Raw genomic sequence first — 17,639 nt, 5'->3', positions numbered from 1 at the left:
TTAATTTTTTAAATAAGTATGCATATGTCTTGCTCACAACCTACCTTATTATATCCTACAACTTGAAATTAATTGTATATTTCATTTTATCTTTTCAGGTATTATTGGCTGCGGATACTTTCATTCATGTAGGCAATTCAACCCTGAAGTATGTGATATGGTGAAAAAATTGGTCTCAACGGGCAGAATATTGTGGCAGTGGACAAAGGTATAAATTACAGGGGAAGTTTTATCACAATCAGTCTGAACAGAGTGCCTATTAGTGTAATTTAGGTACATATTCCCTAAAAACATATCCATAACAAGAAAAAAACAGTAGAAAGATGGGCTAAAAAAAGTTTTGGAGATACAATCTGGAAAATATGAGATTGCAGTACACAAGACAGATGAATGGAAATATCAGTCCATTAATTCCTATAGTTTTATTCGTGTTACCCAAAGCTTTAATCTCTATAGCTAAGCAACAGGGAGTGAAACTCATAAATTTTAGTTTTTAATTAATAAAGTTCAGAGCAACATATGAAATAATTGCATGTTATCAGAGTTGGGTTTTTACATTTAGTCATAGATCCTGCTTCCAAACAGATGAGGTATTTTTCATGACTTCTTAGAAAGAGTTTGCCCACAGTATTATCTGTGAAATGTAGTAGGTTTTTTATTTTATATTTTGTGTTATTAATTATAAATGTATAATTTATATTATTCTGGATTCCTTCTAATTGTTACTGATTTTGAATATTAACAATATTTTTCTTTAGACAAAGATGCTGCCTACACCATCTAAATTCCACTATATCTTCAACCTTCGAGACCTTTCTAGAATTTGGCAAGGAATGTTAACTATAAAGGCAGAAGAATGCAACAACAGCACTGTTCTTCTAACACTTTTTAAACATGAATGTACCAGAGTAGTTGCTGACAGGTAGAATAACTATAGCATTTTATATTTACTGTAGGTTTAGCCATTTACTTAATTTATCCTCATACATCTGTAAAATTTCTTAATATGATAAACCTTATTAGGACAATATGAAAAACTTTGCCTTTTTTTTTATATGCAGTCTGCATTGGGGTATTTTCCCAAAAAGATGTCATGCTACATACTGATAGGTCAGACCAGTAACTGGATGGAAAACTCCAAAAATATATACATATTCTGTGTTCTAACCTACATTTTTTTGGACTTATCTTTGGCTACACTCAGCCAGTTCCTCTCTAAAAATGAGAATTGTATGGTCTCCTAAATTTATACACAGAGAATAATTTAAAATTGCTTTGATATCACAGGAAAAAGTCTCACATGCCTATGATTAAAATATGGCCTATCTCCTCTAAATCTCCTTTAAAATATTCATGAAACAGGTACAGTTATGAGCTATATGTGTTAAAGATCCAGTAATATTTTTGTGTTTACATTATTTCAATTTCTTGTGAAATTCCAGGTGTAGTACTGTAGCTGCTGGTAAAAACTTGTCATGTACCCACCACTACTGTGGATTTTAGTGCATATAGTTATTTCTTATTCTGATGGCCTAAGGAAGGGTCTTCATAATTTTTATAAAATTAATGCTTTATAGTTAAAGCACTGAAGTTAAACATTGACTCTTAAAATATGTATGTGTATTTTATTAAACTTCATTTACTTAATGAAGCTATCACAAAGTGAAAGGAATGAAAACTGTTTTACCATGGACACAAAAGGGCATATTATATTGCTTTTGCTTTTAATTAGACCTAAAGGCCTTGAACTGGCGAGTGCTTAGGAGTTACCTACCTTGACCAGAATTTCTTCAATATTCAATGTAGTTGCAGAAGTCTAAAATGGAATTTATCTATTTTAAGATGTGGTTTGGTACAGATGATTTGGCATGGTATGAGGCAAGATGTATACGTAATTCATTGAATCATAGAATGTCCTCCATTGAAAGGGACCTGCAAGGATCATCAAGTCCAACTCCTCTCCCTGCTCAGGACAACTCACACCAGATCTCTGAGGGCATTGTTCAAATGCTTCTTGAATATTGTCAGGTTTGGTGCTGTGACTACCTCCCTCGCGAGCCTGTTCCAGTGCTCCACCACCCTCCGGCTGAAGAACCTTCTCCTAATATCCAACCTAAACCTCTCCCGGCACATCTCCCTGCCGTTCCCTCGGGTCCTGTCATTGGTCTCCAGAGAGAAGGGATCAGCACCTGCCCCTTCTCCTCCCCTTCTGAGGAAGCTGCAGACCACGATGAGGTCTGCCCTCAGTCTCCTCTTCTCTAGGCTGAACAAACCAAGTGACTTTAGCTGCTCCTCCTACGGTTTCTCCTCTAAACCTTTCACCAACTTCATGGCCCTCCTCTGGACACTCTCCAGTAGCTTCATATCCTTAATGGACTGTGGTGCCCAAAACTGCACACAGCACTCGAGGTGAGGCCACACCATTGCAGAGTAAAACGGGACAATCAGCTCCCTCGACGGGCTGCAATGCAGTGCTTGATGCACCCCAGGACTTGGCTGCCAAGGCACACTGTTGGCTCATGTTCAACTTGGTGTCAACCAGAACCCCCAGATCCCTCTCTGCAGAGCTGCTCTCCAGCCTCTCGTTCCGCAGTGTGTATGTACATCCTGGGTTACTGTGCCCCAGGTGTAAAATCCAGCACTTGCCCTTGTTAAACTTCATATGGTTGGTGATTGCCCAGCTGTCTAGTTTGTCTAGATCTCTGTGCAGGGCCTCTCTGCCCTTGAGAGTGTCAGCAGCATCTCCCAGTTTTGTGTCGTCAACAAACTGAATTAGTATTTCTAATTATTGCATTGTATTCAAGCACAATCAGGCTTAATTGATATTATTATTCTAGTAACTTGTCAAAAGAAAGCAAAGAGCAAAGCTATAAAAGAATTATTAGGCATTCCACCTCTGTGGAAGATAGAAGGGACAAAGTGAAATCCTCCTAAGTATGCATTGGTATGTGGAATTTAGCATGTTGAAACAGAAACAAAACAAGATATATATCTATAAAACTTAGAGATGAAGTACACATTGCCAAAACTGGTGGATGAAACAACTGTCCTCCAAGTTAATGTTAGAAACAGTTCCAAACAAAACACAGAGCATTGTCAACCAGATTTGTTTACCATCTCTACCTGTATCTTTTAGAATCCCTCATTTCTTCCATGGGAGCTCTGAATCAGCTGGCAGATGCCTTCTCATTTTCCCCAGGAAAGTGCATTAACAAACTTGATTTGAGAACCATGAAGTAAGATTCCTATTATGACCAGTTCCAGTACCTGAGGAGAACTCTCATTTGAAGATCCTGCTCACTTTCTCCTCTCTCCTTAAATACATATACTGAGTTCAGAAAATGCATGCAGGAAATGTAAAAGGAAATCATATCTATCAATTGTCAAGAATATAAAAATGAAGGCCAGAGTTTTCTGCTGACTTTAATAGTTATTTCTCTATAATCTGAGACAGCCTACTCAGTGTAAATCCAGTATGAAGTCTATAACATTGCTGATATTTCTAAGTGCCTGAACTACCAAATATCATACAAGTATACAAATTACCTGAAATTTATGTATATGTATTTATATGTGCAATAAAATGCTGTTGATATAAAAAGGGGGAAAATGTTTAATTTCAAATTGAAAATAGGATCATACCCACTGATGCAGAAGTGTTGTGCAGCTTTGAGTTATTATTTTCTGCTTTAAAGTTAGGAGCAATATCACTGACATTTACTGAAATGTTATTAATTTTTTAAACTTTTTGTGGGGAATTTAAAAATACATGGAGATATGTATTTGTGCACATGTGTGATATATTAGAGAGAGGGAGAGGGTGCAGTCATACAACATATTCTTCCATGCCGCTTTTAAATTCCACAGTGGTTAGTATTACAATGCCATCGCTAAGAATCTTTAATAATAATGAAGTATATAATGTATATTTAGGCTGTCTCTATACCACAGTTCTTTAGTACTCTTTCTTTTATTTGAAAACTCAGAGCAGCGTGTACAGCCTTTTCATATTTGTCCTATTTTCTTCTCAGTTGTATCACTAAAAAGCAAAAGAAGTAAAGATGAATTTTTTTTTTTTTCTGTAGTTTGACATTCACAGTTGGTATTCCCTTTTTCTGGGGTAACTGTTTACCAGTTACTACTAAGTATCATTCTTGATTGCTTCTTAGATTATCACAGCCACAGATAATCACAGTAGTCAAAGATCTTGATCTGTATTAAAACCATCTTGAACCTATCAATGGAATCAGGTACAGTTGTTTAACAATGAATTGCAGTAATTAGTGTTTGTTTGCAGACTTTGTTTTATTTCAGCCTGCATTACTCCCCATTCCCGGAGTGTATATCCCAATCTGTTAATTATGCATTTTGGTGTAAGAGGGTTTAAACATCAAGTCAGGTTGTAGTGACATATACTATCTTCCTTTCGCTATTCCTTATCTCACTCCAGTTTCATAAGCCATACTCTAATAACATAAATTATGCTATTCTGCTGCAGGTTGAAAGATGATAAGGGTCACTTAGCCCTGGTTATTTGGGTAACAATTCAACCTTTTTCATCCAAGAAATTAAATGGTCTGTCATTTCCTAGTTCTAGGTGAAAGTTGGAAAGTAAAGTTGTTTCTGGTTTTATGTTTTATGTGATTGACTATTATACTTTAGAGTACGGAAGCATTTCATTTCTGTGAATATTCCCTAATCTGTTTCTGTGACTATTGTCTAATATGCGTTGCCTAAAATGTATTTTTCTTTGAAATGTATTTAATTATCTGGGTTTTTTTCCTATATAACTAGAAATCAGTTGGGTTTTTTGTTAAATTGTACTCATCTATGATTTTTAGGTTTATTACTCATGAAGATACAGCCTGGTTTGATAAAACTATTACTAAAGCAATTGAGGAATATGTGGATACAAGCTTAACAGAAGTTCTTCAAGCTGAACCGTATTTTGCAGATTTTTTACGGGAGATGCCTGAACCAACTGGTGATGAACCAGAAGATTTTGTGTTTGAACCACCAAAAATTTATGAGGAGGTATTTAATTTTACACCTAAAATACTAGGCACTGAAGTTTTCCTGTAATTATTAAATAGGTTATATTGCTGAACTCATATAATGCAGAAAGTTTTGTTGAATATCTACCATATTTTTTGTGAAGATATACCTAGATTTTTCTGGTTAGCATGCAATAAATCATTTTAGTGATGTTAACGTTAATAATGCCATATAAATGTAGTTTATTCATTCCTATTCTCCTTGCTCCTTTTTTCCCCCACTGTTAGCAGAAAATTGCTGCTTAAACACAGTTACAATCACTACAGGGAATTAACAGGATAATCTCATTGTGTGTGGCCAATATGTGAACTCAACTTTGTGTGAAAATGTCAGTGCAGTTTTAAATTCTGTAGGGCCGTGCTAGTATTGTTACTGATGTTTTATTTTTTTCAGATTCCAAGCTTTGAATTTCTTTGTGAAAAATTGCAAATGTATCAGAGACAATACAATGAATGTATTAGAGGATCATTTCTTGATCTGGTGTTTTTTAAGGATGCAATGACACATCTTATTAAGGTTTGGGGTTTGTTACTTTTTTCTTAGTTTAACTATTGCAACAGTGTTCCTGATTTGCTACAGCTATGCTTAGAGAGCACATTCTGAAAAGTTGCTCTTATCGCCAAACTTGCTTGCCATCTTTGCCTAGTCATTTTCTAGAACTAGGAGAGAGCTACAATTATTTTACCTGTTTGCATGTTTTGTAATAAATACCTTATTTTATATATTTGTTTAAGCTTCTGTGTATTCAGAGGTGCGTAGACTTTCCTTGACAGAAAAAGTGAGGTCATAAAGAGGCACATTTTTATTTTGTATATAGAATTATTTTTAATCATTAAGAATTCAGAGAACACTGCAGAGGTATCTGTACCTGGCAGGTGACCAAAACGACATGCGGTAGAATCTGATTGGATGAGAGACATGAAAATAAATATAAATCAGGGATGCAGTAGAATCAGTGTGTTAGGGTAGAGGAAAGTCTCAGTTTACACGCAGTTGAACCCCTATTCAGAAAGGAAGATATAAGGAAAGAATTAATCTGACGTCAGAATCTGATTCACAGGATGGTGGGGGAAAACAAGGCTAAGCATGAGATTTGTTTGAAGCACTGTGCCTCAGGTTTAAGTTGTTGTGTTAGTTATCTCAGGAATTACTTTAACTTGACATGTTTACTGAAGCCACAGTGAAACCAAAACAGGAGGAGGTGCTTGGTTCTTCTCTAGCTGGCCTCAAGTTAAGTAAATAATTTTGTTTGCTTTGCATTTAAACAGAAGAAAATAATTTTATGTTTAAATACAGTTCATGTGATGCTAGGTGAAGTCCAGAAGACCTTGGAAATCTCCAATACTCCATTTCCATTGGCAAGTTTTAACCAGAATATCTGGGATATAGAGTTAGGTAGTAGAAAGGGGCCCTGCTGTCACTGTGGTGGCAAAAAATTTAGCCGCCCTCATAATTTCACATTTAGACTTCTGTCTTAATATAGTTGTCTGGATAGGCTCAGAGGGAACTGTGCATAAAACCAAAATTTCTTTGAAGGAAAAAATTAATAGAATTCGAAGGCTTGATGTAGATGCCAATCTTTTGCATTTTGTACCTAATTTTCATGAGGAGCAAAGCAAACTGTAGCATTTTAAAAGTAAAAGTGCATTAACATATAATAAAACCATGGAAGATGTGATATATATACAGAAGGTGTGTGAAAAAGCAACAGTAAATTTGTAATCCAGCCTTTGTATCTGGAGACTTGTTAAGAAAACTATCTGAAAGGAAATGTTGAAGGTAAATAAAATAGAAGATAACACTAAATGGTAGTTTAAAGGTGACGAATTCTTTCAGACTCTTAAAATTAAGAATGTAGTATGTTTATTCTTCTAGCTGCAGTTTTTTTGCTGATATTTTTAAACACATTCAGGATGATTCTTTAAACATAAATGGAGCTCAAAATGCCTCCCTTTATGTATTTAAAATCTATATGTAACTAGTTATAACTACCCTGTGTATCACATGCAGCTTTTTCATTAGCTATACAATATTCCTGAAGAATGTACAAGTGTTCTTTTTAAATGGAAAAATTTTCTGCAAGCATCCTTTTAATAATCTTTACACTGTGCTCTAGTGAAAAAAGTGTAGAGTATAACAGATCTTCAGTTTTGCTAAGTTACCTTTTAACTTAAATTTGTAAATGAGTTTTTCTTGCATTTTTCCTATATAGATTTCCCGGATAATTCGGACAGCATATGGAAATGCTTTACTTGTGGGAGTTGGTGGTTCTGGGAAACAAAGTCTTTCAAGGTTGGCCTCCTTTATTGCTGGCTATAAAATGTTTCAGATCACTTTAACCAGGTAAGAAATGCAAGGAATATATAAACTCAATTTACACTATTGCCTTCTCTTTACACAGTCATAACCTTATGTTTTAATAGCCTTTTTTTCTTCATTTTGTCACTATTTAAAAATCTGCTTTGTATGCAATGTTGCATTAAGTTTGAGCTGGACCATGTGTTAGCTATTCCTGAGCCAACATACATGTGTTGACAAAGGATGTTTGCTCTGTCATTTCTAAAACATTGTATTCTGAAAATAGCAGTATTCTGAGTTGTTTTGAATTAGCAGGTAATGGTTTTTATTCCTCCTAGATCCTATAATATAAGCAACCTGTCAGATGATTTAAAATTGTTGTATAGAACGGCTGGAGTAGAAGGACAAGGCATCACTTTTATTTTCACTGATAATGAAATAAAAGAGGAGTCATTTTTGGAATATGTTAATAATATGCTGTCTTCAGGCGAGGTAAGGGTCTCAGCATGACAGGCAACGTACTTCAGAAGCAGGAAACTGCAGAATTTGTTCCCATTAGTTTATTTCTGTTTATTTTGCTAATATATTGTAGAATCAATAATGATTAACTCTAAAATATCCTAACTTTTAAAGTAAGGAGTTACCTTGGTGTGGAATTCCTATACTCTATTTTAATGTAAGCCAGCAAAAGATAAGGAGGTGTGATGGGATTTTCAGTAGCCTTTATTAAATAAGTATTCACTGACCAGTCAACATCTGTACTCTTCCTGCGTTAAACTTCCTAGTTTTTAATGGAGTTACATGAAGTCTAAGTCAGGGACAAATTTGGGTTTTGATCTGTCTAAACTGTATATATGCAGAGAGAGAGAGATACAGGTGTAATCAGACAAATATTTGTAAACTCTATAATAATTACATTAATGCAATTTATTTTCTTATCAATTTTAATTTTATAAAAAGATTCCTAATTTATTTGCTCGGGATGAATTGGATGAAATCACCCAAGGATTAGTATCTGTGATGAAAATAGAGCTACCTCGGTGTCCTCCAACCTTTGATAATCTTTATGAATATTTTATAACTCGGGCAAGGAAGAACTTGCATGTTGTCCTCTGCTTTTCTCCGGTAAGTTTTTTCTTCATATGTGTCTTCCTTCCTTCCACTAGAAAACTATTTTTTCTAGAAACTAGAAACAGGATTATTCAAGCTTTATATTTTTAAGGAGATTTGAAGACATATAAAAGGATTACTGAAATCTGGTTATAATTGCTGAGATAATAAAAGTAATAGTACAGTTGTCAGGACTTAAAAACAAAATACTTAAATCACTCTTTACATGTTAAAGTAGTTTTGTTTTTTTTCTCCCTGGCATATTCTTTCCTACTACAAATCAGTGAATGTATCTTTGTGAAATTCTTGCTTGTTAATTGAAAACAATAATTCAAAGGAAATTAAAATAAGCTAATTGAAATTTTAGAATATTAAGATACATATTTTTCATTAAGTTCTTTCTTCAGATTTAATAAAATATTGAAAGTTGGAAATTTAGGAAAACACTTATATAGAAGAAAAATCTGTGTATGGTGTTCTAAGCAGAAAATTAGCAAGACTCTCTAGCTGTTTATGAATTAAGCATTTTGATTGACCTAATTAAGTATCATACCGTAAATTAACAGTGTTACTCTCTTTAGGTGGGTGAGAAGTTCCGTGCACGTTCTTTGAAATTTCCCGGTCTCATATCAGGGTGCACCATGGATTGGTTCAGTCCATGGCCCAAGGAAGCTCTTGTAGCTGTAGCCAGTTACTTTCTTTCAGAATTTAATATGGTCTGCTCTGCCTCAGTTAAAACACAAGTAGTGGAAACCATGGGTCTCTTTCATGATACAGTTTCAGACAGCTGTGAGAACTATTTCCAAAGGTAATATTTTATCCAGATGCAATAACTAATCTCAAAATTGCTGCTACTGATAGTGGTTTTTGAAGTCATTGTGTTATATGAATCAATAAGTGTCTTTTAAGGCTAATACAAAAATAAATCTGCTGTATCAGTATATGCAAAGGCCATGAAAAGTAATTACTGTTACGTTGCAGATTCATTATCTTCATTCCCACTATTTAACAATCATTAACATTGCTTATGTGGATAAAAACAATGTAATTGGAAATAAGGGTTTACATTATGAAGAAATTTGATTTTGACTGGATTAGAGATTATCTGTTTTGTTGGAAGTAATCAAATGGCTGTATATATCATAAATATGTACTAAGTTGATGGTAACAATATACTATATTTTAGGTATCGAAGAAGAACTCATGTAACACCTAAATCCTATCTCTCTTTCATCAATGGCTACAAAGAAGTTTATACTGAAAAGTTAGAGAGTATTAACGAACAAGCTGAACGTATGCAAATTGGTAAGCAAAATAGGGGTAAACATATATTTCCATGTATGGTCTCAAGTGATCTGTGTTTTTTAATATTAGACTACTTATTCAGTGATCACTTAAAATCAGTTCTGTTGGATCACATTTCAAAACAGGTAGTGTATGAGGACCATTTCCAAGCACTCCAGCTATCACCAATTCACAATTATTCTCTTACAAAAATGCCTCAGAGAAGCTGCCAGCTTAATCATTCATCTCAGCATCATAATAAACTTTAATATTTTCAATTTAGCTTTTGTAATAGAAAGCAGAACATGAAAATGGCCAAAGAAAGCATCTGATTTACTGGTGTATAGAGAGGTAGCTCTAAACACAGTTATTAATTTACTTCTGGACTTATCTATGGAAATTCTTGCTGTACAGACTGAGTGCTTCACAGTTTATTTCAGATTTCTGCTGTAGAATAAGTAGCTGTTACTTGTGGTCATTTATAGTTAGGCATCTGATATGCAGAGAAGTATGATTTAAATGTCCTTCTAATTTTGGATATCGGTTTGCAATTACCTAATATTTGGCATTAGATTAGTATTTAATGGGTTCAGAATACATTTCCAGTTTTCTCCGGTTTGCATCTAGACATGCTTTTGTAAAACTGCAAAGGCAACTGATTGGTCTTTATGGGAGAAGATACTGTATATCAGTCTAACAGAATAGAGAATTCTACATGACAAGATTTTCTATACAAAGGTAAAAGGATGTAGCATTTAGACAATGATTAACAATGCAACTGGTACACTTCACATAAAGAAAAGAATAAAATAACATATAGATATTTATTTTATTTACAAACTATGTGCTGAATTAGAGTGGACCGTAAAGGGGTAAGTGACCCTCAATATTTTCACATTATGCAAATTTCCCTGTTTAGATCCATTGCCAGTTATAGAAATCAGAATTTATTATTAATCCTGCTTGAGATGAGGATAATCTCTGAGAACCTTGAAGGTTTCTGAGGGTGGGGTGGGGTGGTTTTTCTTTTTTATTCTTTCCCTGGTTCTTCTATTTTCAAAAATAATTTGAAAGAAATAACCTAAGTAGCTCCAGCACTGTCAAGAAAATTTCATGTATTCATTTTCCTAGCCTCTCACATGATCACTATTTCCTTACATGGTCTTCAAAACAAAATGACCATATACATGTGCATATTCTACTGCAGCATCTTTGTATCATTGATGACCAGAAAATCATGTCTGAGTATGGGCAATACCCTTCCCACCTGTGATTCTGTGTGAATACTCATGCCAGTTAGAAAATATTCTGAATAGTTTCACTTGCATAGAAAAGATGTATTGCAAAACAACAAAAATGTTGGTCATCCCTGATTCCAAATATGCTCCACTGTTTACTGCATCCTGAGGAACTTTCTCAAAAAGTTTGTTATGAATTATTTAGCTACCATCTCACACAGCCATCCTTTCATCCCTAGTCTTTCATCACTTAATGTAAAAAAGATTTAGAAGGTTAAAAAGAATAGCCTTGAAAGTTGGTGCAGTTTGTTAGGAGGTTATCCTGATGTGGGATTTAAATTTTATGTTATTAAACTCAGCTGAGATGATGTTGCTCTTTTCATCTCCTTGTTGAAATATTTTTCCTGTACGTAATCATGTCTGGGCCAATTCAAGATGCTTGTAAAGCTGCAAAATTGCACAAAATACCTTGATCAATACTGATTTCTAGAAAAGTGCCTGGCATGGGCACACTGAAAGTGTGCTTGTCAGTACTGTAGTATCTATACAAGCAACATATTTTGAAAGCTAGAAAGTCTCTTTTCTGCTTTATCACTTTGCACAAAAAGTCTTGTAAGACTTGTAAGATGAGGAAAAAACTTAGATCCAGTGACAATTACAATTATTTCTGAATGCTTAATATCTTGTGTATTCTCTCAGACTCCATCTGGGGAATCCTTGGTAGAGCACCACATGTGTAGATGATGCCTTTTGATATAGTACTGTGGTTCTACAAGACCACCTCAGTTTTGCTTTGACAAAGTGGGCATGTCATCCATCTGAGCAACTTGTTTGTAGATCTCCTGCTAATTAAAAGTGACAGATAATACATCCTTGAGGTGCTAAGAGTACTGTGGTTTGGTATCTTAACAAAGATTTTAATAATTTTTGTAATTTTTCTATATTCGCTGCTTTTCTGCAGTCGTTATTCAGACAAGTTACAAAATACATTGACAAGAGATAAAGATTGCTTTGATGCTCTCTATAGGTTCAAGATATATGCTGACTTCTTAACCTGTTATAGATAATTTGTAGCTGATATCAGTAAGGTTCTTACACAGAGTTCTACATATCCCTCTGAAAAATACTATTCCTGTTTCTAATGCCTAAATCAGGCATTCATTTATGATTACAAGCACGAAAAATAGCATTCTGATTGTGTGGTACTATTATAATGTTCCTTTTGTTTGGAAGTAGGCAGGGGACCTGAAGAAGCTTAAAAGTTTTCTTGTTTATAACAGAAATTCTTCAATTATTCTTCCTCTGCGTATTCCCATTCTTTGTCCATCTTCCTTTCTTCTCACTCTAGGATTGTGGCAGGGAAAGCTAATGCAGCAAACGATATCACTTTCCCTTTCATAGCTTCTCTTTCAGAACTTTTTTTATTTAAAGAGATGTGAAGTAACAGCCATTTTGGAAATTACTGTCAGAGGTGGGGGTAGAAAGTTAGTGTGTATGTACCTCTATCTGTCAGAATATTTTAGGAAGTAGCGTAAGTCTGGGAAAAGGAAACATTCTAAAACATCTCTCTTGTCTCCCAGTCAGTGTCTTTCAGTGAATATACCTTTGAACTTTCAGCATGTAATGTCGAGCTCAGGAATAGCCAAAACTCTGTGCTCAAAACTATGAGCAAGAGAGGAGAGAAAAAAAGAGTGCATGAATGCACAGGAAACACTAAATGTATAATACTTACAGAAGGAGCAAACTCACCTCTTTCTGGGCAACTGTTAGTGTAAGGCTGAATGGCCTCTATGGATGGATGCTTTGGCACATGTAAGAGCTATGATAAGAATGGCCCTAAGCTAGGTGGGTGCAGATGTTTTATGTGCTTTTCTGCACTCTGTCACCAAGGACAAGAGAGAGTAGTGTCGATGTGCAGGAGCTGGAGATTGTGATCTTGCTGTGGCCTTTGGGTCCATTTTTGGTGACTCCACTTCTTCCCACTTCTTTTTAGAAAGAACTCCCTATTGGAAGGCAGTTATGGATCCCAATATTTATGTAATTTCCTCATGCAGTGCTACAAATGCAGTATCAGTCTGATTTTCTGTTTGTCCTGTGATCTTTATGACAAACCGTATCCTTGACATACACACACACACCCTTTTTTTTTTTAATCTATATAATATATAATACTCTATATAATGAGAGTAAGGATAGATTTTATTGCAGGTAATATCCCAGCTATACACTTTTAGGTACTGTTTACAGCTATAACGAACTAGAAGTATGGATTTCTCTTTTGAAGAATCAAGCTTGTTTATAATCATTTTGCACCTTGTGAAATTATCCATGAAAAGTGAATAGTAAGGACAATTGTGACAGTATGACTGCTTACACCCACTTTCTTTCATTTACACAAATGTAAATGAGAGCAGAAGGTACATGGCATTTGGGATCTAGAGCTAGATTGTATTATCTAACAGCAAAAAAAAAAAGTTCTCATTTTTCTGAATTTTTTCTTTTCCTTAATAGGTCTCTCTAAGCTGATGGAGGCCAGTGAATCTGTTGCTAAACTCTCTCAGGAGCTGGCTGTTAAGGAGAAGGAACTGGCTTTGGCATCTGTTAAGGCAGATAAAGTAAGTACTTGAGTGTTAAATAGCAAAAGGTAGCAGATAGCACCAGGATATATAGTGGGGTAAAGTGCTATTGCAGAATTTTCTTATAATTTGTACGTGCCAAAAAATGTGCATTATGGTTTAAAATGAGGTTTCACTCCTCTCTCTGTAGCATGTTGATTCAGCATTTGCCTCTGAACGTGACTGCAACAGAGGTTGAGTGCCTTTCTTGTTCTCCTCCCATTTCTTACCCACTCCTATAAGCATCAGGTTTCATTTTTTGTTTCATGTTTTTTTTAGTGTGTGATTGATGTTTATTAAGTCTGAGGTTTTATGTGTACTTATTTGCAGATAAGTAGTTAACAGATGATAATGGGGCTTTACTATTTCAAAACTGCTTTGAAAAAAGTTAATCACCATTCATTTTCATATTTTGTCTTTTACATTAGCAAGATGTCTGTGTGTTCATGTGATTGGTGGTCTGGTAGAATCACAGAAATCTAGTTTCCAGAATGACTCTCTGGGAAGGATGTTAGGGAATGTATTAATATGTTTTCTGAAAGATACCATAATGCTATGATGGTGCATATTTAATATGCACTGCAGAGCAAACTTTTGGCCAATGATGGTTAAAGGACTGCTAGCATTCTTCAAGGCCTTTTATCTCATAAGAGAGAAAATTATGGCGGAAAGGGATGAAATTACAGTTCTCACATTTCAGGAGTCAACAGATATGCTGGTAGAGTTCACTTTGATATTTATATCTGATATACATTTTGAAATAGCTCTCTGGCAATCATTCACATAGCCTCTCAATTGTCAACTTTTTCAACAGAGCACTACTTATGAGTCATCATAAGTAGAAGGCATATGGACATGGACAAATAATAAAAGACCAGACTTTTATTTAAACTACGTGTAGTATTGTTCATGTTCTATGTATTTCTTTCTTTCCTTTAGTACTGAGTCCTATAGAAAAGAGAATAGCCTTGACCCTATAGCTGACACTGGTCAAAAACCATTCTGACACTAACTGTATGTCACACATGCAGAAGAGAATTAAAAACATGTACTGAAGAACCTGACACAAATGGGTAACTTCATTCTGTGAATTCACATGGGGCAGTTCTTTGAATAGACTAATTAAAAGTGAGTCTTTTTAGACTGAAAGAGGCTGACCGTTGGTGCAGATGGTTTGCCATCTTCCATTAGTTTTATTACGTATATTATTTTTATTTTTATCTGTAGAATCATAGTGAAGAAAGCAAATACTTATTGTATTGAAAAAATGTAGGTTCAGATAGGATAAAAATCCATCATAGGATAAAAAACTGGCTTTAAAAGCCAATGAAAGGTATTCTATCCATTATAAAAATAATTCCTTTTGTACTATCCAGCTCCTTCTGAGAGACTCATACGATATTTCTTTGTGGGAATTCTGTAAATTGTATTTATTTTTATTCCATTATTATATAATGGCATATATAGTTAGGGTTAGCTTTATATTTTTCTGTATAATAGCCTTTACATATCTCTTTTTTCTTGTGTCTGGTAACTTAATCATTTGTTCCACCATTTTGGTTTATACATTTTATGTGTTTATTATCAATTCCAGGTACTAGCAGAAGTCACAGAAAGTGCTGAAGCTGCAGCTAAAGTAAAAAATGAAGTCCAAGGTGTCAAAGATAAAGCACAAAAAATTGTAGATGAAATTGACTTAGAAAAAGTGAAAGCAGAGAGTAAACTGGAGGCAGCTAAACCAGCATTAGAAGAAGCAGAAGCTGCACTGAATGTGAATAAAATTATTACATTTTTATTAGTTTAGTACTGAGTCACCTGTGAAAGAAAGGCTAGAGCCACCAACATACAGTTGTCACTTAGTTTTGACTGCTGTCACCAGCTCTTCACAGTTGGTGGTCATGTCTCTCATGAATATTTATGGAGCTCACATTTTGCTTTAAACACATAGAGATTATTTTATAACATTTGTTATGCTTCCACCCTAATACTTGACCATTATGGAGGTGTAAATCTTTCAGAAAGTTACAGATTCCTTTAGAATATCTGTTATTCTGAATTCAGGAGAATACTTCTTGTGCTAAAAGAATGGTTTTTCTTCAGACTTAACTATCTGTGTCTTTCTTTTAAGAGGAATAAAAGGCTGACTTTTCCTTCATAAAAAAGCCCCTTTAATTTGGAGAGAAAGAGGAAGCAAAGGGGATTCAGGGCGATCAGAGTCACAGTTGAGAAACTGTAGGCATTGCTGCGCAACATCATTTCATTATTCTGCTCAGAACAATTAAAAATTAAAGAACTTTCTGGAATCAGAAATGATACATCATATTTTTAAGGTCGTCCAATCCAGTTACCAGAATTTACATTACAAAAAATACTGAGTGGGAAAAAAAAAAAAAACCAGAAAAAGAGCATTCCGTGCTCTACGCTGACATTCAGATAATGAGATAAATGAAACTTCCTAAAGTGGTCCCAAAATTCACTTGTAAAATATGTGGGCTTATACATTGTCCTGTGGTTTCTATAATGTGTCTGTAACTACTCCTCCTAGACAGGTAGTGGCATGCATGTATTTTGTAGACTCAAATTGATATGAGTTTTGAAGCTTGCAATCATTTATTATTTTTGTATTAGTTACTGAACTAAGCAAAGTGTCAGTAATGCTACTAGAAAATGAAGTAAAAAAGCAACATCTCATACCTATAATAACTTAGACATGAAAAAAAATAACCAAATCCATCTCAGAAGAAGTGACGACACTTAACTCTTAAAAATCCAAAATACTGTTTTACCAAGGAAACTGTTTTTAATTGAGTCCTATGCAATTTTACAATATACTTTTCTTCAGTGACTTAGACTGACAAATTAATACTGCTGTTCCATGTATTTAAATTTGATTCTTGAGTGATGTCTTTAGCATTGGAAAATATTCTTGTCTAATATATATTCATTAAAATGATTAAAGTTTCATGAAACTGTGAAATTTATTAAAGTAAGCCCAGTTTCTCACTATTTTTATATGTATTCAGTGCAAACTTGCCTCAGAGAAAAGTATGATAAACATTAAAATCAATATATTGAATGGGAAAATAGAATGATGGTATTGATGCATGATTCTGTTACATTTTTCTTCAAATAGACCATCAAACCAGTTGATATTGCTACTGTTAGAAAACTTGCAAAACCTCCCCACCTCATTATGAGGGTCATGGACTGTTGTCTGCTACTATTCCAAAAGCGAGTAGATCCAGTTACCTTGGATCCAGAAAAGCCCTGCTGCAAGCCATCATGGGGAGAATCATTAAAAGTAAGTAGAGTTTTCAAATAATGTCTCTTAAATGTCAGAAATAGCAATTTGCATGTCAGAGAATTTATCACATGATGCTTTTTACTGAAAACAGGACAGAATTTAGCAAAAATGCAAACATATGGATTTAACTTAGGCATAGTATATAGATAAAGTTTAATTGGTAGCAAGTAGTAGGTGAATTGCTTAGATACTTTTGCAGAAGGAGCTTTAGATTTTCCTTGTCCTGTTCCTGGTATATGACCTAATGGCAAATAAATAAATCATGCCTATAATGTTAACCATACATGAGATTAAGGACATTCTGGAAAACCCCTCTTTCGGAACTGTTGGTTCACATTTAAACAGTCTTTTCTGATCCTCCCAGGTTCCTTGATTTTTTGAAACATTATTCGACAGACTATGAGATAGTAGGTTTTCCCATACTGCATTTCAATACTCCTGGCCCAAATTCCTTGGTCAGACAGACATTTCTTGCTTCTGGACTTTGACCTTCTCTCAGGATACTCTTTTATTTCCATGCCTTCCCCTGGCGTTCTTTAAATTCTGTTCTACACCTATTAGTGTATTAATTTGCCAATATCACTGCCTCATTTTTTTTTGTAATTCAAATGAAGAAAACTTATGTATTTTGGATATCAATAGAGCTTTTGCTTTTTATTTGAGCTTTTGGTTTTTATTTAAGCTTTTCCAGGAATTAAGAAGTCATCAAAACTTTTTATTTCCCACTGACATAAC

At 34.5% G+C, this 17,639-nt stretch overlaps 1 protein-coding gene across 1 annotated transcript in view; it reads left to right on the top strand.

The window, feature by feature from the left end:
* DNAH8 (dynein axonemal heavy chain 8) overlaps positions 1 to 17,639 on the top strand; it is a 138,688-nt gene that overhangs the window by 81,539 nt on the left and 39,510 nt on the right. Inside the window, exons 54-65 of the mRNA XM_075089890.1 lie at positions 99 to 208; positions 759 to 922; positions 4,842 to 5,034; positions 5,449 to 5,571; positions 7,268 to 7,398; positions 7,692 to 7,845; positions 8,314 to 8,478; positions 9,045 to 9,271; positions 9,650 to 9,768; positions 13,497 to 13,600; positions 15,195 to 15,371; positions 16,734 to 16,901. Of these exons, the coding sequence (XP_074945991.1) occupies positions 99 to 208; positions 759 to 922; positions 4,842 to 5,034; positions 5,449 to 5,571; positions 7,268 to 7,398; positions 7,692 to 7,845; positions 8,314 to 8,478; positions 9,045 to 9,271; positions 9,650 to 9,768; positions 13,497 to 13,600; positions 15,195 to 15,371; positions 16,734 to 16,901 (1,835 nt within the window). The remainder of the gene's footprint in view (positions 1 to 98; positions 209 to 758; positions 923 to 4,841; positions 5,035 to 5,448; positions 5,572 to 7,267; positions 7,399 to 7,691; positions 7,846 to 8,313; positions 8,479 to 9,044; positions 9,272 to 9,649; positions 9,769 to 13,496; positions 13,601 to 15,194; positions 15,372 to 16,733; positions 16,902 to 17,639) is intronic.

Source organism: Phalacrocorax aristotelis, chromosome 3 (assembly GCF_949628215.1).
Source record: "Phalacrocorax aristotelis chromosome 3, bGulAri2.1, whole genome shotgun sequence".
NCBI classification, from domain to species: Eukaryota; Metazoa; Chordata; class Aves; order Suliformes; family Phalacrocoracidae; genus Phalacrocorax; species Phalacrocorax aristotelis.
This window is presented reverse-complemented; position numbering and strand designations above follow the sequence as displayed.